This window comes from Equus caballus, chromosome 5 (genome assembly GCF_041296265.1).
Source record: "Equus caballus isolate H_3958 breed thoroughbred chromosome 5, TB-T2T, whole genome shotgun sequence".
Lineage (NCBI taxonomy): Eukaryota > Metazoa > Chordata > Mammalia > Perissodactyla > Equidae > Equus > Equus caballus.
Window position 1 is genome coordinate 33,952,078 of NC_091688.1, and position 22,458 is coordinate 33,974,535.

General features: G+C 45.2%; 2 protein-coding genes across 3 annotated transcripts in view; one reads left to right on the forward strand and one right to left on the reverse strand.

The window, feature by feature from the left end:
- Positions 1-13,080: 13,080 nt before the first annotated feature.
- MPZ (myelin protein zero) lies at positions 13,081-17,232 on the reverse strand. Its single transcript, NM_001081894.2, has 6 exons — positions 17,007-17,232; positions 14,548-14,714; positions 14,082-14,295; positions 13,704-13,839; positions 13,482-13,542; positions 13,081-13,355 (listed from the first exon to the last, which is right to left on the reverse strand). The coding sequence occupies exons 1-6, from the start codon at positions 17,071-17,073 to the stop codon at positions 13,254-13,256; spliced, it is 747 nt and encodes a 248-aa protein (NP_001075363.1). The 5' UTR covers positions 17,074-17,232; the 3' UTR covers positions 13,081-13,253.
- A 2,972-nt stretch (positions 17,233-20,204) lies between these two features.
- SDHC (succinate dehydrogenase complex subunit C) overlaps positions 20,205-22,458 on the forward strand; it is a 30,234-nt gene continuing 27,980 nt past the window's right edge. The window contains exon 1 of one of the 2 annotated variants that reach the window (XM_001503765.7): positions 20,205-20,662. In XM_001503765.7, coding sequence (XP_001503815.1) covers positions 20,643-20,662 — 20 coding nt within the window. In that variant the 5' untranslated portion in view covers positions 20,205-20,642. The remainder of the gene's footprint in view (positions 20,663-22,458) is intronic. The other variant, XM_005609887.3, reaches the window with a different exon arrangement.

Sequence of the window (22,458 nt, forward strand, 5' to 3'; positions counted from 1 at the left end):
TACTTTGAAACCAGAAGCCAAATGCTTGAAGGTCAAGCAAGGAACGCTCTATCTCCCCCACTCTCCTCACTTCTTCGTGTTCACCCTTCCTTTCTTGATTCAATAATACAGAAATTAAAGCCATATAGCGGATATGAGTAGGAAGCAAGGGACAATATCCCTGGAAGGCAACCTCTATCCCAAAGTTTACCCATGCCTGGCAAGCCCATGGCTCGCAGATAATGAGGATCGAACAGTAATTCATGGGAAGGCCCTATGTTAAAGGAGGTACTTCTTCCTCCTATGCCAAAGAAGAGGAGTAACTACTACATTTGGAATCTGTTCTGAGTGCAGTATAGTAATGATGGTGGCTTTATTCCTGCCTGATGGGCAAACAAGAGGATAACCTCATTGGCATACCTGGTGTATGTCCCCCAGGAGTAAAACAGGAGTATCCCCTGTTCCCTCATTCCGTGGACACGAGATGGGGATTGACTACGCTGCATGTTGGCTGCCCCTGCAGACACTGAGGTAAAACAAGTGCTCCCTGTTCCAGGTGACGCGCTTTGGAGAGCTGGCTGGTGCTAGGGCAGTAGCGGAGTCCGTCCCCAGCCCTCTCCTGTAAGCTCTGCTGCTTGGAGGTAACTGCTGACTTGCGTTTTGCCACACTGATCTGGAGCATGGTGCCGAAATGGTTTTTTCCCTTCGCCATTTCTTGCTCCAAAAGTGTTACACTTGTCCTCATACATGTTTTAAGGAAAGAGCATGGTAGCCAAAACATGGATTTAGTGTTGGGAAAGATAGTTCTAATGGGAAAGGTTTAAGCATCTTTTGTGGAACAAACTGTAATTCTCCATAAAGGTTCTGAAAGCTGGTTTCTCTCTGCCAGGCTGCATACTCCTACCACAGGGAACTCGAATCGAACCTCTTCTCTCTGGCATACCTGTAAGTCCTCCTTGGGGCCCTGGGCTTGGGCCCGGAACCCTGTTTCTCTTCCCTGTCCCTCTAGTTCCTACTTTTGGAGACATAATCTCTGAGTACCGATCATGAAGGACTTATTCTTGAGTGCTTTATTTTGTGGAGCAAAAACTGCAAGTCTTTGGGGGCTTGGTGAATGTTCTTGTACTAAATGGCTTAGCAGAAGAGACAGGCATTAGAAACAGTCAAGGCAGAAAGCAAATGCAGTTATCATCTATATCACTGATATCTCTTTTGCTGCTGTTTCAACTGCGTACGGGTGGCAGAGCTGGGAGTATAGTTCTGACGAAAGTGGAAGAGGTCTGGAGATCTGAGCAGGGCACATTTTGGAATATGTTCCCAAAGCCCAAACTTGGAGTAAAGGTCTTGGGAGAAATTCAGGCGGCCAAAGGGACAAGGATCCTGCTTCTCTGAACAACCTACTTTCAGGGACTTGGTGTCATTGCTGGGTAGGATTCTTGACCTCTCCTTGATCTTGCCCCAATATAGATCCAACTTTTTCCACTTCCATCTCTTGCTCTTGCACTTAACCCCTGGCCTAATGTCCTTTTTGGGAGCTGCCCTTCCTGCCCACCTCTGCCTCTCTGCCCCTCTTGCCCTTGCTGAGTTTTCTTTATTTCTGGAGTTGTTTACAGTAGGAGTGGCTCCTGGCAGCTTTCTTGTCCCTTCTTTACTCAGTCCCCTGAGAACCAGTCCTTGCTGGAATCACTCTCCAGTGTGCTGCTGTCATCCTGTTCTTCACGATGTTCTGTCTAAATGTAGCCCCCCTCTGCTGTCTGTGCCTCTGAAAATGAGGGTTTGGGGGTCAGGAGGTTTGTCTTTTGTGTTAAGACAGAAATCACTAGTGCCTTCTTTTCTGGCTGTTTGGGTGGCAGCTCTGACTCCACATCCACAAAGGTAGAACCTCACAGACCATGGATGGTCAGAAAGTCAGCCTGCTCACAGGGCTGCAGAAAATGCTGCGTCATTCCTTCCTTGGCTGCTTCCATCCTCTGCCATTGGATTAGTGTGACACTGACAGCCTTCCTTCTTCCTCCCAGCATTCTCTTCTTCCCTTGGGATGATGATGATGATGATAGGCCTTTCTTACTTCCTCAATCACCTAGACCTTCAAGAATGGAGCAAAGGGATCTGCTAGACTGCCTGAGAGTATTCTTATGTGCACTTAATTCTCTGCCGACTTAGGTTTCATCATAGTTAGGGTCCTCAGGGATGCTCACCCCCACGTTGGGTAACTCCCTAGCCTTACGCTACGTGCAGGGCTTGAATGGTGATGACAATAGTAATATTTAAGATTTGTAAAGTACTATGTGCCAGATACTGTTCTAAGCACTTTTACACATAACTCATTTAATTCTTAAAACCCTATGACATATGCTATATTATTCCCATGTTACACATGAAGAAACTGAGGCACAGAGAGATTAAATAACCTTCCCAAAGCAATATGAGTGCTTGAGCTAGGACCAGAACTCAGGCAGTCTGGCTCCAGAATCTGTGCCGCTTATACAACCTTGATAAGGGACTGGATGAGTGGAGGGCAGACAGCTTTGTTGTCAAGGATGTTGTCCAGCCTACTTTAGAGGGCAGAGCTTCCCTTAGCTGAGCTCAGGCATACCTACTTGGTCCCTGATAGCCCACGTGGGTAAGATCTGGACACACTCTGGTCCCCCATCCTTCCTGGGGTGGACCAGATCTGGCTTTACCTGATTGCTCTGCCAGACTTCTCCTGGAATTCTGTCAATGCCTGATCTCCTTGTCCAGCTGCCTCTCCTGTTGCTCCAGGGAACACGTGGCCAGGCTTTCTGGAATTTTGTGGTCTGAAGTGAAGCGGATAGAGAAATGGGGCTCAGAACTTGGGAAATAGGGCTGATATGCAGGCCTAGAAAGGAGGAAGTGTCAACAGGCTCACTGGATTATAAAGGTGGAATAGATGTGGGCATCAAGAAATGAGACCAAACTCTTCTCTAACTCTTGAGAAGGCTCCAGGTTTCATTTATTCGCCTGTCAGTTCCCAACAGGGGGATGTACTCTCTTCTAGGGGATGTTTGGAAACCCATGGGGGTATTTTTTGCTTGTCATATGTTGGGAGGTGGGGTGGGAATGGGGGAGGGTTTTCTGGTACTTAGAGTCCATGGGCCAAAGATGCTAGACATGCTGCAATGACCAGGACAGTGTTGCACAAATTAAATTGTCCCACATCTCACATGTCTTTTAAAAGTCCCATTGGATATTACTGTAGGTGAAAACCCTATTATTATCTGAGGGAGCCTAGAACTCAACTTCATTTTACATATAAACACAAAGTATTATTTGCACCCTTTTAAGCATTTAATTTCTCAGAAATGCAACCAACATGTAGATTGAAGAAACTTACAATTTGTTTTGTCCAAAACTTCATCAAAGTTGCTTACCATTTCAGAAATCCATATCATCAGTGACAACACTACTTATGGTGGTTGAGTCACTGATACCTTTGCCCCTATTAGTTTGCATTTGTTGCTGTTCCATTCACAGTGATTCTTCGTATAGGTCCAAGGCTCTGACTGCTACATTATATGCTTCCAGTGTAGTCACCTGAACATTACATATTAAAATACTTATAATTTTATTATAAATTAGTATTTTATTTCACCTTTATAACATAGTTAATTATATTTAATTTTTGAAATTATGTATATAGTTTATATTACATGTGAATATCATTTCAGGACAGTAAAAGGGGCACTGGGTCTGAAGAGGTTGGGAACTACAGCTCTAAGCTTTTGGGAAGCCATGCCTGATACTAGCCTGAAGATTCAGAAATCCACCTTTCTTCTGCCTCCACCCCTTTTCACTCTAAAAGAGTCCTCCAAACCTTAGGGCCAAGTTATAAGTCTTTTCTATGGGCTGGACTCTCAGAGAGGGACTGCAGGATAAACAGTGGAGGCTCAGCTGCGAGCCACACTTAAGCCTTTGCAGGACAAAATGATCGCGTCTATATTGTGATGGTGTCTGAATTGTGAAGCAGACAGTCACACACTGAGATCTGGACCGCTGGATGGTGAGATAGGCCCTCCTTCCTGAGTCTGTGTTGAGAGAATGGTTCTGCCACTTCCTTCAACTGAACAGAGAAAGAAAAGAGAGGAGGAGGATGACTAGAAACTGGACTATGCCAGGTACTTAGTAACATGGTTTACATATTCTCAATTTCTTCTTTTAAATGCACCATAAGATAGATGTAAACCTAACAAAACTCAAGTTTCTGCAGTCAGATGATTTGTCCCAGGTCACAGAGAGCTACAGAAGAAACTTAAACTAGGTCTGATTTGATCTTTGTTTTAGATCTTCCCCAAAACGGGTGAGTTCCTTCTATAGATCATTCCTAACTTTTGGTTTTTATAGAATAAGCAAAGAGATTTAAGCGAATCAGAGATTTTGTTGAATCTTTATTCTACCCTAAAGCAATATTAAACCACATTCATAAACACTAGAATCAACCTTCTGCTTGTGAGATTTCTCTCTCTCTCAAAACTCACACGCGCGCGTGTGTGTACACATCTGCTCAGTCCTCAACTCCCTGCTTTTGTGGGGGAAGCACACACATTTGGTTTCATCCACACTGGATGACTGCTTCCTAAGGAGGAGGTGTTCTGATCCCTTTTATTTGCTCAGTGTGAATAACCAAGAGCAAGGAGATCCGATAAAAACTCTATTGTCCCAGTGGAGCCTGGCTCAGTGGATAAGACACTCTCTGCTTTTTAGCAGTAATTTCTCACAAGAACTTTGCAAGCATTGCATATTCCACTTATTTTGATACATAAAAACCATCTTCTGGGAAGGAATATATAATATAGATTTTGGTATAACTTCTTTTTTCCCCAGCTTTATTGAGATATAATTGACACATAACACTGTGTAAGTTTAAAGTGTACAATGTGTTTATTTGATACATTTATAAATTGAAAAATGATTACTACCATAGTGTTAGCTACCACCTCCATCCCATCACATAGTTACCATTTCTTTTTTGTGGTGAGAACATTTAAGATCTACTCTCTTAGCAACATTCAAGTATATGACACAGTATTATTAGCTATTATCACCATGCTGTACATTAGATCACCAAACTTGTTAATCTTATATTGGTATAACTTCTTAATAGCCATGTTTGTTAATTCCATTTTTCTAAGAGAAAAATACTCTAAATCACATGAAGGGTTATGAGGGCTTTAGGACCAGAAAGATAAATCTGACTTAAAATCTTCTAGACGACTCCAAAGCACTTTCCAAGGAAGGAAGGTATTACTGAAGGCTATTCTGAATCAGGCATATTCATGGGCAATAACTCTTTTTATTCTAACACTAATCTAACAATTTGACATTCAGTATTTTCCCTGTGAGGGTTCTCCCAATTCCAGTGTGTGTGTGACAAGCTAGTTGTCCTACAATGCAACTCAGTTCTAACACTATCTACCTGGAGATAGCATCGGATCCCACAGGTTAAGGGCTCTGTCCTAAAAGAGTGCCCACTTCCTTCAGATGCCAGTCACAAGTCCAGGTTGTCACCTGTGCTTCTGACCAACCTGCTAATAGATGGTAGGTTCCAACAACCCCCTCCTTGGGTTCGATTAATCTGCTAGAGTGGCTCACAGAACTCAGAGAAACATTTTACTTACTAGATTACCAGTTTATTATAAAAGGATATAACTTGAGAACAGCCAGATGGAAGAGATACGTAGGATATTGTTTGAGGAAAGGGCGCCAGGCTCCCATGCTCTCTGCAGCTACACCACTCTCCCCAAATCTCCCTGTGTTCACCAACTCAGAAGCTCTCTGAACCCCATCCTTTTGGGGTTTTATGGAGGCTTCATTATATAGCTATGATTGATTAACTCATTAACCATTGGTGATTGATTTAACCTTCAGCCCCTCTCCCCTCCTTGGAGGTCAAGGGAATGGGACAAAAAGTTGCAACCCTCTAATCACATGGTTGGTTCCCCTGGCATCCAGTCCCCATCCTTAGGAGACCTAGGGACTTTCTAAACATCACTTTATTAATATAACAAAAGACACCTTTATTGCTCTTATCACAGGAAATTCCAAGGGTTTTAAGAGCTCTGTGCTAGAAAGAAGGACTAAGATCACATAAATATTTCTTATTATAAATCACATCACACCTGATTCTCATTAATAATTATATATTGTCACACCCATTTTATAAATTCAGAGGGGTTAAATAACTCTCTTAAAATTTTAGGCCTTTCTGACTCCATAACTCACTCACATTTTATTCTGCTCCCCTGTTGGTCTCTTGCATTCAGAAATCAACTGTGCTTGATATGTGACCCTGACTCATAGGCCAGGGTAGTACATTCAGCTCCCTTGGATGAGCTAAGCAGGAAAAGAAGATTAGAAGACATCAGATGACTACAGGACCTGAGTCTCCCATCATGCACTGGGTATTGTTTAACCCACCTAGTCATAAGATTGGGTATACACAGCAGCAATTTATCATTAAATGGAAATGGTATATAAGAAACTAAGCTCGAGCAGGTCCGGAAGGTAAGTTGTATGAGCAGGTGGCCCAGGTTCCTTCAGAAGCGCTCTTGTTGTATTGCCTCCTCTTCCTCAGTGCATGACTACGGACTCTGGGGGTGTTCCTTATGATCAGTTGACTGAAAAAACAAAAAACAAAACCAAAAACTTCAGCCTGGTTTATAGATGGGTTTGCACTATATGCTGGTACTACCCCAAAGTGAAGAGCTGTGGCATTATAATGCTCAGGGGTGACACTGAGAGACAATGGTAAAGGAAAATCCTCTCAGTGGGCAGAACTTTGAGCAGTACGTTTGATTGTCTACTATATTTGGAGTGAGAAATGGCCAGAGGTACTGCTGTACCCTGATTCAAGAGCAGTTGCTAATGGTTTGGCTGGATGGTCAGAGATTCGGAAGGGACAGGATTGGAAGATTTGTGACAAGGAAGTCTGGGGAAGAGACATGTGAATGGAACCCTGCGAATGGACTCACACTGTGAATGCCCACCAAATGCCTCTTTCCATATCCATCCCAGTGCTTGCTCAATAGTCCCTTGAACAAAGTGGCCATGTTGGCAGGCATGGAGGCTGTGCATGAGCTCGACAACATAGACTTCTCCTTATCAGACTGATCTGCTTAACGCAATTGCTGAGTGCATAATATGTCTATGTCAACAGCAGAGACCAACACTGACTCCCTGATATGCACTATTCCCCAGGGGAACCAGCCAGCCGCCTGATGCCAGGTTAATTGAATTGGACCTCTTTTATCATGGAGGGGGGCATAGACTTGTCCTCATTAGAATAGACACATTCTGGACATGGATTTGCCTCCCTTGCTCATAATGCTTCTGTCAGCACCACCACTGGTAGATTCACAGTTGATCCTAGTTGTGGTATTCCCCATAGCATTGTGTCTAACCAAGGAACTTATTCATAGCAAAGAAAGGCAGTAATGGGATCATGGCCACAGAATTAAGTGGTCTTACTACATCCTATCACCTGAAAGCAGAGACCTATTCGAAATATGGAATGGTTTACTAAAGATTTACAACAACAGTTGGGAGACACCATCCTGAAAGAATGGAGTTCTGTCTTACAAGATGCAATATATGCTTTGAATCAGAGACCATTATATGATGTTGTCTCCCCCACAGCCAGAATATATGGGTTCGAGAGTCAGGGGGTAGAAATAGAGGTGGCTCTTTCATTGTTACATCTAACAACTTACTCACAGAACTTTTGTTTCCCCCAACCACTTTTAGTTCTGTTGGTTTGGAGGACTTAGTCCTCAAAGGGAGAATGCTTCTACCAGTCAACACGATGGTTCCATTGAATTGGAAGATGAGACTGCCACCTGGTCATTTTAGGCTCTATATACCACTGAACCAAGAGGCAAAAAATGATTACGTGGCTGGCTAGTGTGATTGATCCTGATTACCTAGGGAAAATTGGGCCTCGGCTACACAATGGGAGCAATAAGTGCTATTTCTGGAACCCAGCGTATTCTCTGGGGTACCACTTAGTACTTCCATACCTAATAGTAAAGGTTAACAGAAAAATGTAGCAGCCAAAAAAGGTAGGATGACTGAGAGCTCAGACCTTGAGTCAGAAATGGAAAGTTGGGTCACTCTACCAGGTAAAGAACTCTGACCATCTGAGGTTCTGACTGAGGGCACGGGAAATGTGGAATGAGTAAGGGAAGCAGTTCATAGACATCAATTACAGCTTCTTGACCAATTACAGAAATGAGGACCATAGTAACTTGGCATATTTTCTATTTGCTTGCTTTAAATATGTGTTTATTTGTCTAAGTTAACCATTTTATTCATCTCTCTCCTTCCCATTTTTATTATACAAGATGTTGGAAGTAAACTTTACATTTTAGTCTTTAGATAACAGACTATTCAGTGGGACTGTGACTGATTTTGAGGAGTAACTAATAGCCAGAGATGAACACAATGACTGTTGGCCTATTTGAGGAACTGTGAAAAGCTCTGTGTGTGCATTCTGACTATACGCTCCCTTCCCCAACCTCACTCCCCCACATAAACATTTGTCCAATTTCTTAGATGTTTTGAGGCAGGGTAGCAAATTCATATGTTAAGAGTGGTCAGGGAGGGGCCGGCCCCGTGGCACAGCAGTTAAGTTCCCACGTTCAGCTTCTCGGTGGCCCGGGCTTCGCTGGTTCGGATCCCGGGTGTGGACATGGCACCGCCTAGCACGCCATGCTGTGGTAGGCGTCCCACATATAAAAAGTAGAGGCAGATGGGCACGATGTTCGCTCAGGGCCAGGCTTCCCCAGCAAAAAGAGGAGGACTGGCAGTAGTTAGCTCAGGGCTAATCTTCCTCAAAAAAAAAAAAAAAAGAAAGAGTGGTCAGGCAGATAAGGAAATGAGAGTAGTGAGAATGCAGTCTCCATCTAACGGGGGAAAACAACATTCAGTTCAAGATGATTGTTGCCCTATGACAATCAAATCTAGCTTTAATTTGAATAAACAAACACATTGTGTGGGACAAACAAAAGATGTCCTCCAGGTTGTTTCAATCTCCACTTTAAAATTCATACATTTCTCAAATAGGTAGGAGGAAAGCTAGGATCATGTGTTTTAAGGAAACCAAGAAATAAAGTGTCACCAGAAAGAGGAAGTGGCCAATAATGTTGAATGCTGCAGAGAGGACGAGGAAGACTGAAAAGTGAACATTGCATTTGGCAAATGGACACCATTAATGCCCTTTGACAAGAGCAATTCCAGTGGAGTGATGGAGTTAGAGGCATGATTGGAGTGGGTTGAAGGGAGAACGGGAGGTACTAAACATATTGCCCTAGACTTGTTCAGGAGCTTTGCTATAGAGGGAAGCAGAGAAATGGGGCAGCAGCTAGAGATGGGAATATGAGAAATATTAGAATATGTTATGCGTAGGAAGATATTTCATTTATTTTGTATTTTTCTCCATGATTACCAATTGCTTTTTGATCTTGTTTATACTATATTCTGCCATCAAAGAGGTTCAAGATTTTATGTATTTCCTTTATAATTTTGGGATTTCCTATCTTGCTTAAAGCCCCTCCCCATCTGGAGATTAAACAAATATTCTTATTTCCTTCTAATATTTGTATTTTATTTCTCATACACTTAGATTTTATTGTTGTACATGTTGTGAGGCAAGATCTCACTTTGTTTTCTTCCAGACATACAAGTCAACTGTGTCAATATCTTTTATCAAACAATCCATTCATTTACCACCGAACTGGAGTGTTATTTTTATAATATAATATGTTCTCTCACTTATTTACATGTTTCTGGACTTTGTATTCTGTTCCGCTGATAAGGAATCTTTAGCTTAGACAATCCCAACTTTACTGAGTCGTGACTAAGATTTCTCTCTCACACTGATTAAGCTATATAGACTCTATTAGCTTTTATTTTCCACTGTTTTTTATTGTTGTAAAATACACTGAACGTAAAATTTACCATCTTAACCATTTTTAAGTGTATAGTTCAGTGGTATTAAGTACCAGGTACTGTTTGATACTGTTGTGTAACCATCATCATTATCCATCTCCATAATTCTTCATCTTGTAAGACTGAAAATCTATACCTATTAAACATTAACTCCCCATTCTGCCATCCCCCAGCCCCTGACAATCACCATTCTACCTCTGTCTCTATGATTGTGACTACTCTAAGTACCTCGTATAAGCGGAATAATACAGGATTTGTCTTTTTGTGACTGTCTTATTTCACTTAGCACAATGTCCTCAAATTCACTCATGTTGTAGCATATGTCAGAATTTCCTTCCTTTTTATGGCTGAATAATACTCCATTGTATGTATATACCACATTTTGCTCATCCATTCATCCAAAGATGAATACTTGGGTTGCTTCCATGTTTTAGTGATTGTGAATAATGCTGCTATGAATGTTGGTGTACAAATATCTCTTCAAGCCTCCGCTTTCAATTCTTTTTTTTTTTTTTGAGGAAGATTAACCCTGAGCTAACTACTGCCAATCTTCTTTTTGCTGAGGAAGACTGGCCCTGAGCTAACATCCATGCCCATCTTCCTCTACTTTATACGTGGGACGCCTACCACAGCATGGCTTTTGCCACGTGGTGCCATGTCCGCACCCGGGATCCGAACCAGTGAGCCCTGGGCTGCCAAGAAGCGGAACGTGCGAACTTAACCGCTGCACCACTGGGCTGGCCCATGCTTTCAGTTCTTTTGGGTATTCACCCAGAAGTGGAACTGCTGGATCATATGGTAATTCTATAATTAATTTTTTGAGGAACATCCATACTGTTTTCCACAGGGGCTGGACCATTGTACATTCTCACCAACAGTGCACAGGGTTTCAATTTCTCTACATCCTTGCCAACACTTGTTTTCTTTTTTTTTTTTTTGATAGTAGCCATCCTAATGGGTGTGAGACGGTATCTCATTGTACTTTTGATTTGCGTTTACCTAATGGGATCTGTTAGCTTTTGTATTAAAATGGATTTGGGTTAATTTTTCCTTTAAAAGAAGTGAACAACATCCCTTGAAATAAATGTAGGTACTCTGGATTGTGGCAAAGCTGGTGTTAAAAATCTCATCTTTAGGAGCTGGTCCTATGGCTGAGTGGTTAAGTTCGTGCACTCTGCTGCAGGCAGCCCAGTGTTTCGTTGGTTCAAATCCTGGGTGCGGACATGGCACTGCTCATCAAACCATGCTGAGGCAGTGTCCCACATGCCACAACTAGAAGGACCCACAACGAAGAATATATAACTGTGTACTGGGGGGCTTTGGGGAGAAAAAGGAAAAAAATAAAATCTTAAAAAAAAAATCTCATCTTTAACCTCTTAACAAGATGAAGAAATGACTTGTGGGAGTCTTGTTTTTTTGCCATCAGTGACCCCAGGGAAAATGATACATATATGTCTTTTCCACAATCATTTAAAGATTCCAGGATATTCACAGTGTACCTAAATTAGCATACCAACAAACTAGCTAATGAGGTATTAACAGTATACCTAAAATAGTGTACCAACAAAGTTGTGTGTGCGTGTTTGTAGGGGTGAATGAGATTTGTGCTAGTTTGTAAAGTGTAATCCTTTAGGCAGATCTAGAAACATCTTCAAAGGACTGACCCTTAATATCTTAGTTGTAGATCAATTTATAATTTACAAAGGTTTCCATAAATAGGATCTCATTTGATTCTCACAAAAATCCTAGGAATTAAGCGGGCCAGGTATCATTATCTCAGCTGTTCACAAATGCAGAAACAGGCTTACCAAAGTCAAGTTAACTAGCCCTGGGACACAGCCAGTGAGTGGCTGAGATGTTTTAAGAATTCAGATCTTGGTGAAGAGATAGTCTATGTTTTAATCCATGTAAATGCAGAGCTTGACACAGTTTAGCACATAGTATAATCTCATTGGGTATTTATTGAATGTACGAATGTGTCTTGTGAGACTATTTCAGAGTTCTTTCCACTATACTACGTAAGACCAAACCAGAAAACCAAATTCTTAACAACTGAAACCAGCTGAGGAGGAGGTGGAGCGGGGAGCGAAGGCATGGGAGAAGGTGGGAGGTTGGGGATGGGGTCAGGAGCAGCCATTATTCCCAGGAGAATGAGGAAATTGGCGATGGAGGCAGCACTTCTGGAAATGTCAGTGTTTATTAAACATTTAAGGACATTTGGGGATTTGAGAAGAAATATACAGAATGTAGAAAAATCCTAAGAATCTCTTGTGGCTGGGAGTGCAGCCTCTTCCCTTTCCCCTATTTCCCATTTGTTTTTCCTACTTTCTGTTTGGTTGTTTAAAACCATTTCTTAAGGCTCATTTGCCCCCTCCTCAACCCCCTGACCTGTGAGGATCCTGTCTATCCCTCTCTCGCCTTCCCTGTGACCTTGAGGCCCAGAACAGTGCTCTAAAGTGGTAAGGGGCACCAATCCTGTAGGTGAGGTGTGAGGATCAGGGGCCCCTCAGCTTGGGCTGGCTCTCCATTAAGGATTTAATGAGGCGGGGGCGGGGGGGTCTGCAAAAACCACATGACGTCATTGGTACTCAGTCATGGGGGGAGGGCAGAGCATGGGCACAGGTAAACAAACAAAAAAGAATGGATTAAAAAATAAAAAATAACCAACAACCTAAATAAACCCTGAAGGAGAGTCTGATCTGGGGGATCTGGGTGTTAGCTGGGAGGACAGTATGGAGCTGGGCCACCTGATACAGAGGAGGGAGGATCAGAGAGGGACAGAGGGACAGGCTAGGGGGTGCAGGGGATGGGCATGTCAGGTGGCTTGGAGTTGAGGCACAGGGTATCAAGGTCCCTTTCTTCTCGGTGCCAGAGGCACAGGCACCAAACACACAGTCCTTGGGGCAGGTGAAGGGTAGCATCAGGCCCTGGGTTCCCAGAAAGCCAGGGGGTGAAGGTGAGGGAGAATATGAAGTGCCTAGGGAATGAATTTTGGAATGAAACTTACATCTCAAAGGGAGGTGAGGGCAGGGCGGGGCTGGGGAGCTAAGGAGGAAAGCACCTAGACGGAGGATAAGAGGAGCCTAGGTCCCTCTGCTCTGGCAGGGCCTTGGGGGTGATCACTTGTCGGAGTCCAGGCCTATCATGTTCTTGAGGGCGTTCTTGAGGCTGGTTCTGCTGGGGGACTTGACAGCAGGCCGAAGCTCCGAGCTCTGCTCATCCTTTCGTAGCTCCATCTCGATGACCACCACCTGAGAGCCTTTGGAGGGCTCCGCCCTTAACCCCCGATCCCCCGCCCGGCCCGCTAACCGCTATTTCTTATCCTTGCGAGACTCCCCCAGCCCTTTAGCCTTCTTTTCACTGGCAGCTTTGGTGCTTCTGCTGTGGTCCAGCATGGCATACAGCACTGGCGTCTGGGGGCAGGGGTGCATACATCAGTCATGGGTCCAGTGGGGCCTGACTGTTCCCATCCCACCCCTCACTGCTGCCTGCTCTTGGGGTTCTCCTCCCCAGCTTGCCCAGGCCCCGAGTCCGCTAACCTGCCGGCCGCGCTTCGACGTGTCCTTCCCGGGCTTGTGCAATTTCCCCTTTTCCATGGCACTGCAGGGAAAGCGGGTGCTGTGGGCTTGGCCCCGCCAGAGCCCCTCGCAGAGCAGACAGAGCTACCCCTTCCCTTTGGACCTCCCACCCACTGGAGTAGTCTCCGCCCAGATGGGGAAGAGTGGCTTTAGGGGGGCGGGGAGTCAGGCTCCCCCCCTTACCTGAGCCTCCTCTGCAGGGCCGCCTGCCTGCGTAGCCAGCAGTACCGAACCACGTAGAAAAGCAGCAGCACCAATAGCACCACCCCCAAGACACCCCCGATCACGGCTCCGAGCACCACCCCGTACCTAGTTGGCACTAGGAGGGGAGGGAAAAGAAGTGAGAGAATGAGCAGGGACATGCATCTTTGGTTACTAGCCCCACACCTACTCCCCGCCATTGGGGACGTAGGGCTCCCAGCCAAGGCTGCCTTGTGCCCACCCTCCCAGAGCCTGAAGGGCATTAGCCAGGACATTCTGCCTCTTCCTCTAGTCTCTCAGTCCTCCCTAATCCCCTCCCTGTATTGCCTCCCAGACCCCCTGTCCCGTCTCCTCTCACACCTTTTTCAAAGACATAGAGTGTGACCTGAGAGGTCTTGCCCACTATGTCTGGTGGGTTTTTGACGTCACAGGTGAAAGTGCCGTTGTCACTATAGTCCAGGTTGTGTATGACAATGGAGCCATCCTTCCATTGAGGGTCCCCTACCCACTGGATGCGCTCTTTGAAGGTCCCCACCTCGTCAATGTAGGGTTGTCCCTTGGCATAGTGGAAGATCTGTGAGGAACAAGGGGAAGCATGTAGGTCTAGACTCAGGATGCAGGATTCTGGGCTGGAGAGGGTAGTGCTGGGGGAGGGGGACACCCTAGATAGGCCCTAGTCAGGGTGACAAAGATTGTCACTTACCTTGTCAAAGTTGGGGTTATGTCTCATAAAGGAGTTCCCCCTCCTTAGCCCAAGTTCTCTTTTCTGTTGTTCTTTGAAGCATAGTTTCTGTTATCCAATCCCAGGATTCCCCCAGGCACTCACCGAGATGGCATCGCGGCCCCCTTCAGGCTGGTAGCGCCAGGTGAAGGAGATGTCATCTGAGACCCACTCGCTGGACCAGAAGGAGCAGTGCAGGGTCACCCGGGAGCCCACAGCACCATAGACCTCCTTGTCTGTGTAAACCACAATGGCCTGGGCGGGGGAGAGCACTGCAAGCATAGAGGGGAATCAGATGCACAGGGCCCAAGAAGGGCTAGAGAGGAAGCGAGATCAACAGGAAGGCAAGGGCCGTGTCAGAAGCCAGAGCAACGACTGGGGCAGAAATGATAAATTCTGAGGCCCAAATCTCTCTGGACTAACTGAGCAGATGAGTGGAAATGCTGTGTCGGTTCAAGCTCTTTGGCATGTTCAGTGGAGGAAATGAAGTCAGCAGTAATAGAACTTTCCTGAGGACTTCCTGAAGTTGCATTCTGTCTCCAAGTCTCACTTCAGAATATAACTCTTAAGTTATCCCTTAGATGCAGGCTTAAAAACTTTTTAAATTTATTACAAATCATACAGGTAATACATATCGTATTCTTCTTATAAACTATTCAAGCAATAGAGATAAAGCTAAAGTCTCTCTTGACGCTCCCTCAACCAGTTCCTTTCCTGTAGTCCCCTCCCAGATATAACCACTGTTATCAGTTTAATGTGTAACATTTTTCTATGTATCAAACTCAATATAAACTCAATAAACAAGATATACATGTACTTATATGAAATAGATGGTTTTGTTTTGTGGAGCTTTTTTTTTCTTACATACATTGCATTATATTCTACTTGGGTTTTTGTGTATAATAGATGTATAAAAAAGAATTTATCTGGGAGAGCTTTCTATGTTGATTTGTAGAGATCAATCCTATTTTTAACAGCTGCATAGTATTTCACAGTACGGCAAATCAAATTTCTTACAAAAAAAAAATGAAGATAACTGGAGAAGGTAAGTCTTCTTCCCTGGCCCTACTGTCCTCATTGCTGAATCCCTGGTTGGCCTCCAGCTTGCTCTTAACTAGGGGGTCAGGGAGGGAAGGAAAACTGGGTGCAGAGGAAGACCCCCCAAGTCCAGAGCTTACATGGCTCTGCACATGAGCCTCTGTGGTTTGACCCTCCTCACCCTCCTCTGGGCCATTCTGGCCCAGTGCCGCTCCCAAGATTCACCCACACAGGAAGGCCATTCCAGAGAGATTATGTGTGTGGGCTGGCCCGGGTGGGGGCAACTGTAGCCCCTTTTGTTCCACGGGAGGCGGAGGAAGCAACCAAACAAACAGAGAACCATTGTCTAACCAACGTTGGGGGTTCATGCCACCCTCATCCCCCGACCCCCTGCTCCATAGTCCCAAATCTCCCACCTCAGCATGAATATCAGTGACTTGCCGCCTCCTGGGACTTCAGCCTTAGAGCCTTCTTGGGAATTCCAAATGTAACAAGGAAGGTTATTCATTGGGTCTAACTTCTATTCCTCCTGTTCTAATATCAGCAACTGCCCTTCAGCTCCACTTAATGGTTCTAAGAGTGGGACAGGTGCTGGGACAGAACTCTCTCTCTTATACTCCATGATTTCCATCTCCATATACTCCATTCCTTCTCTCCCCATGCCCTTTTCCAACTCCCTATCCTTAACATTTTCTCAGGGTATCCCAGAATAGTCCAGTACAGCCCAGAAGAATCTAGGTTCTGGGTTTAGGACTCAAGGAGCTGACAGAAGAGAACCTTGGACATTCTGACCAGTCCCCAACCCCCATTTGCCTACTGTTCACCCATTGCACTAGGCTTTGGGGCAGCTGGGAGAATGGAAGGATCCATTCAAATAACCCTGCTTTGATCTCCTCTTGCTCACCCAACATCTGCCATGGAACAAGGAAGGGGCTAGCCAACTTATGAAGGAAAAAACCTTCAGGTGGGCAAGATCCTAGAATCTCATAGAACCTCCCTTCTACTCTTTCACCCACATAATAGACAATGGATCCATACAGAGAAACTGAGGCACCAAGAGTCAAAGGATCTGAGGAGTTGGAACCACAAACCTTGGGCTCCTTCCTTAGATCACATTCCCTGACTTTTCTCTTCAGGGAAGCTAAGGTTAGGTACTCCCTGCCTTACAAGGGGATGAGTAGGGACCAGAACCGAGGTGTCTGATCCTGTTCCTTACCGCACTGTAACACTGCTTCCTACCAGGCCTTTAGTATGGCTCTGGGGGCATGTCACTGGTTACCAACCTGAGCCCAGTCAGGTCCACCCCAGGGAAGCTCTCTACATTCGCTTTCACCTTCTCCCTTCACAGAATACCTCTACTGCTTCCTGCCAAACTATACATTCTTTTTCCTCTAAATATAATATCACCTTCCCGTTCCTGCTCACTCTTTCTTTGATTGCAGTGGGGAGTGCAGAGAAGGCAGTGGGAAGGTTGCTGATAGACAACCTGAGCCCCAGGGCCCCCAGACTGGGGTTGCTCCACTTACCCAAAGAGGAGAAGAGCAGTGCAGCCAGGATAGGACTGGGGCTGGACGAGGGAGCCCCAGGAGCCATAGCTGGGGCAGGGGCTAGGGCTCGGAGCGTCTGCGGGGTTGGGAGAGTGGGGGACAAGGGACTGAGCGGGGGGTTTCTGGAACTCGCTTAAAATCCCCCAGGGCGCCAGTATGAGGGGGCTGTCCTGAGCCAGTAACCAATTGCAGCCTGGCATGTGCAGTTGAGAGGTGGTGGGGAATGGGGCAGAGTGCAGGGAGCAGAAGGGGCATTGTGTCCTCTGGGTGGAGGGGTGGGGGGGGGACACATACCACCCCACACACAAAGGGCTTTGTGTCTGCTGGCCTCCCCCTGCCCTAGGCTGGAATGCTGGTGGGGGGGGGGGTGTGAAGGAAAGGGACAGAAAAAGGGACACAAACACTCTTCTCTGAGGGATAAATGGTCAGGGGAACCTGAATCCTAAGGCTATGAAAAGGGATTCCTCCCTAGGCTCCTTGCCTGAGAGTGGCTTCCCCAGAGCCCTAGGAGCTAGAGGCAGGGTTCCCTTGGGGAATTTTGAAGCCAGAATATCCCTTGTTATCTTGATTACCCTGGGCTGCATTACAGGCTTCTTGAGATGACCAGGTCCTTGGGCGTCTTTTTTTTTTTTCCCCACTTCCCTGCATCCTGGGTGATTCTTCCCAGATAGAAGCTTTCTCCATGGAACCATATCCAGGGAAGAATCCCCTGACCTTCCCCTCTTTGTCAGGAAGTCTTTCAAGGCGTCATGCTGCAGTTTAAGCCCATTTCAATTTACAGCAAGACAACAAAATTGTATCGAGTGCCAGCTACCTGTAAAGTATGGGTATGATGATAATAGAAAAAGGAATAAAAATTAAGACCTTCCTTCAAGGAGTTCAAAATCTAGTTTGGGAAGGCAGAGTGGGGAGGATCAGAGGACAAACCCACGAATAACCAAATACAATAAACCATGGCGCTTGCTCTAGTGGAGGGATGAACAGAGTGCTAGGAGTGCAAAGGAGGGCACATAGAGCCGCAACATGAGAAGACTGAGTAAGTTATGCAACAGAGATTAAAAACAAAAATCAATTTCATTTAATGAATGAAGTTCAGAGGAAGGGGGAGTCATGACCAGAAGGCAATATTAGATGTGGACCAACCCTGAAGGATGCGTGCCATTTGGAAAGGAGAAATGAGTAGTGAGGGTATCTAGGCAGATAGAACAGTGAAAACAAAGACAAAGAGATAAGAAAATGTGTGTGTGTGTGTGTTCAGGTGTGCGTGTAGGGTAGGGTTGTGAAGTATTGGGCGTATTCAAGGCAGATCTGGTACCCTCCACTTTGACTTGATTTGGGTGAACTTAGAGGGGCATCACAGGAAACCAGTCTGTACAGGAAAGTTGAAATCAGTTTGTGGAGGACCTTAAACAGCAGACTAAGGCAGCCGCATCATAAGAATTTCCTGAAGGTTTTGGGGGGGGGGGGGGTGTTGGGGTTAGGGATGGGAGTGTCTAGATGGCCAGAGCTGAGTTTTAAGACAAATCTAGCAGAAAAATAGTTCAGACCAGAGTTCTCCTGATTGTTGCCTCCTTTGTTTCCCTCCTTAGGATCATCTGAAATGATTTAGCTTTTCACCGAACCTCTCATACTCTCATCTGAGATGTTCTCCCTTCTCTCTTCCCCTTCCTTTCTCTCACCTCAGGCCTTCGCTAGACCCTGCTTCTCCCTCCTGCTTATTTTTAAGATAGTCCCTGGTGATAAGGGGTTTGACTTAATGTTTGGTTTGAATTTCAAAGTGATTCATTTCCATCAATTATGGCTCTGGAGGTTAATTAAGGAGAGAAGTCACTGTTTTTCCTGCTATCGGATCACTGCAGTCTCACCTGTAAAGCCACAGGTTCCTTGTATCTTCCTGACTATAGTCTTAGTTTGGTGATTAGTATTGGATTTGGGTTGTGCAGCTCTAAATATGGGGCTTGATCATAAACTTCACAGGAAAAATCATCATCATCAATAAATGTTTATGGGATATTGTAGTCACATTGCTCTCTAACCCCACTTCCCTAACTCTAAGCAGTCACTTTCTCCTTCTGTCCACTCACACCTTTTACCTATACCTCTTTCAGGGGGTTGCTAATTTCTTTATTGATTTTGTTATTTACTGATTCTGCTAAAGCTATAAGCTTCTTGAGGACAGTATACATGTTTGTATCTTTGAATTCCCTAAAGCACTTTCACAGACTCTGGCAAAAAGTCAATACATATATGTTAAATGAAATTATTTAAAGAGCTAAGTGAAAGAGGCATTTATTGGATTTGTTAATCTGAAGATCCAGAGGATCAAAGTAGGATCAATGACTAGTTCAATAGCAGAAAACTGCATTTTAATGTAACAACTTTCTAAGGATTAAGCTGTTCACTAAATGAAACTTGATTTTTGAGGTACCCATTACAGCAGAGTCTTGAAGGTCAGCTGTCAGCGATGTTGCAGAGGAGATCCTTGCAGTGGGTAGAAAACTAGGTTGGAGAGCCTCTAACGTCCCTTCCAATCCTAAGTCCATGAAAGTGGCTTTCTTTGTCAAGCATTATACAAACGTAAAACAGTAGTTTCATTTGATACAGAAATAAGTGAATTTGTGTTATTTAAATCCTGAAGGGAAAAGTGCAGGAGTGCTAAATATAAAATAAGATCTGAATATTAATGTAATGAACATGTCTCATTGTAGAACAGGAGTTGCTCTGGGCTGTCTCCTTCACTCCTCCCCACCCTACCTGCCCAAAAGATACTCAAGAACGTTTGTACTCTTCTGTTCCTTTCTCGCTCGTTTTTTACCTTAAGTGTTAAGTGCTCTGGAAGTGATTGCTGTGCTTGGGTTCCTCAAAACTGTTTCTATATATCTATATATAAATCAAAGCGAGTTCTCTCCCACTCCCACCCCAGGTTCTTTTGGCCGTGGGTGTCACCCACATAGCCCTGAAAGAAGGGACAAGGGAGCGTTGTCTTTGGTTAGTGGGCGTCTAGCTCATGCGGCAGTTCAAGCTCAGGAATTGTGGGGCATGAAGCAAATCGAGGCGGTTAGAAGAGGCTCCCTGTTCTTGGCAATGGTGCTCTGCGACGTTCTCCCCCCCCACGGCCCAGTCTCACACTCCCCAACTTCGCTCTCAATTTGTGCATGTTTGTTATGATGAAGCTTCACAATAGAATGAGAGGGAGCCTACAGTATCTTTATCCCTGGGTGTCTCAGCCGGCCTACCAAGACGTTTTTAGTTCCACCAGAGAGGGAGAGGGAGTGAAATGAGACTGACAGGTGCTCAGGGAAGAATCTGAGCAAGCCCTCTGTTGAGTGGTGCAAAACATAATGAATATTTACGCAGGTGACTGCGGAGTTGGACCCAGCGGCATTTCTGCCGAAACCCTGGCAAATTCTAGTAGAAGTCAGCTGAGGAGGGGCGGGGGCGGAGACCAAAGGACAAAAGAAAGTCAGCAAACAGTCTGAACAGGGCTGAGCCAGAGAGGCTGCTGATCTTTTTAGGAGCCCCGTGTTGTCACGTAACAGAGGCCGCGCGCCCGCCGCCACCGCCCAGAGGAGGCGGGGCCGTTTGGCGTCATTTCCGTCCAGGCCGGAACCCAAGATGGCTGCGCTGTTGTTGAGGTGACTTTAGTGTCGGGCTGGGAGTCGGTGCCCGCGGCCCTCGGGAGACCTGCGCTGGCCCCTCACCTCTTGCTGACAGCTGTTTACCCTGCGTCTGGGCAGGGAAAGGGCTCCTGGGTGTGGGGGCCTCGCGTCCCGGAATCCTAACGACCCCTCCCCTCCCCCAGCCGCTCCGCTTTCTCCGTGGGGCCTCGGCGTCACCGGCCCGTTATCTTTTCCTTCCTCCCTGCGAAGGGGTCGCGCGGCTCTCGCCCCTTCTGCTTCCCCACCTCTCGTAATTCTGCCCCAGGGTGCTGTCGAGGCGGCACTCGGAGCCAAGCTCCGAGGAAATAAGTAGCTCTTAACTCGGAGGTCCACGGGTCATAGGTCCTACAATTTCGAAATCTTATTTAGGGATCGGGCCTCGGGAAGAGAGATTTTGGTGAACTTTGCCTTTGTCTCTAACTCCTGCAAACACTAGCTGCTGGCAATGAATGGGCATTGTCCGAGTTCCTGTCGGGCCTCTGGCCCCTACCGGGATACCTGCGGGGCTGGCGATTAGCAATAGCGCCCATAGTGGTCGCTGTGCTGCCCCAAAGCAGCCCAGGATACTCACTTTTAGTTTATCCGTTTAGCTGGGGGGAGTGGATGTCCCAGTTTTCCTCTACAATGTCAGTTCACTATCCGGAGAAATACCCTAGGTTTTCTAAGATTCTCAGCTCTCTACTGTCTAGGCCTCAATCTCCACTCAGAGCCTTTCTAGCCATAGCGACTTTCGTGACTTTAGACACTCCTGGTACGAATCCCAGCAAAGTTTCGTGCCAGCGCTATTTTTGGAAACTGTTTGTTTTGGAAAGTTAGCTTTAATGCTGTTGAGATTTAATTCCTGATTTCCCCAAATGTCTTCTCATTTCCCTTTCCACTTCAGTCACCCAGTATAAAAATAGAGGGACTTTTAGTTTTTTTCGGTGACGAAATGTTTTCTCTTGGGGTTGAGATCAGGAATGGGTTATCTTAATCCTTCATTTTTCTCCCTGCCTCTCCTTTCCAAATGTATCTTTTTTTTCGAAGGTGTGCCAGGGCTAGTCTTGCCAGAACTGCCTCCTTTATTCCAGGTAGTTTGACCATATTGAATGATTTGAATTCTTTGGTATAGCGTATTTTGTTAGATGTCAGGGGCTTTTGTTGTAATTAACATTTAGCGTGAAATGATCATATTGGTTCTAAAAGGTTCGTTTTAGGAGTTTAAGGGTTAGTGTTTAGAAGCTGAGGATCATTATACTTGTTTAGTATGTCCAGACAGTATCATGTTGAGTGTGTAGGACTGTCACCACTAGGATTCAATGCCAAGAAATAGACTTCTTTTTCATTAGTGGCAATCTGAGGCTCTTATGGGAAGGGCACCTCTCTCTTCATGTCTCACAAGGGGTTTTTTTTAGGAGAAACAGAAAATTAAAAACATTTTTTTCCTGGTTGAAATTCTGGATCTAATTCCATTTCACTAGGGGGATTTGGGACTGTTTATAATGTGCTGATTTAACCTCAAGGGAAAATACCTTCTAAGAAGTTCTAGGAGCTGGTTTCTAGTTCTACTAGTGTCACTAATTCCATTTATTTTGGGCAAGGTCATTTATTATGACCTATTATACATCTATTTTAGTGTTGCTGTTACCCCAGGCGTTTATGAAACTTTTTGGCATACCATTAGATCAAGTTTAGAGGTCTTGTAAGAGAAACTCATTATGTTATAGTCACATCTTGTTTTGGACCAAAAATAGTTTTATTCAATTTGATGAATATTTTTATCACCACTGAGG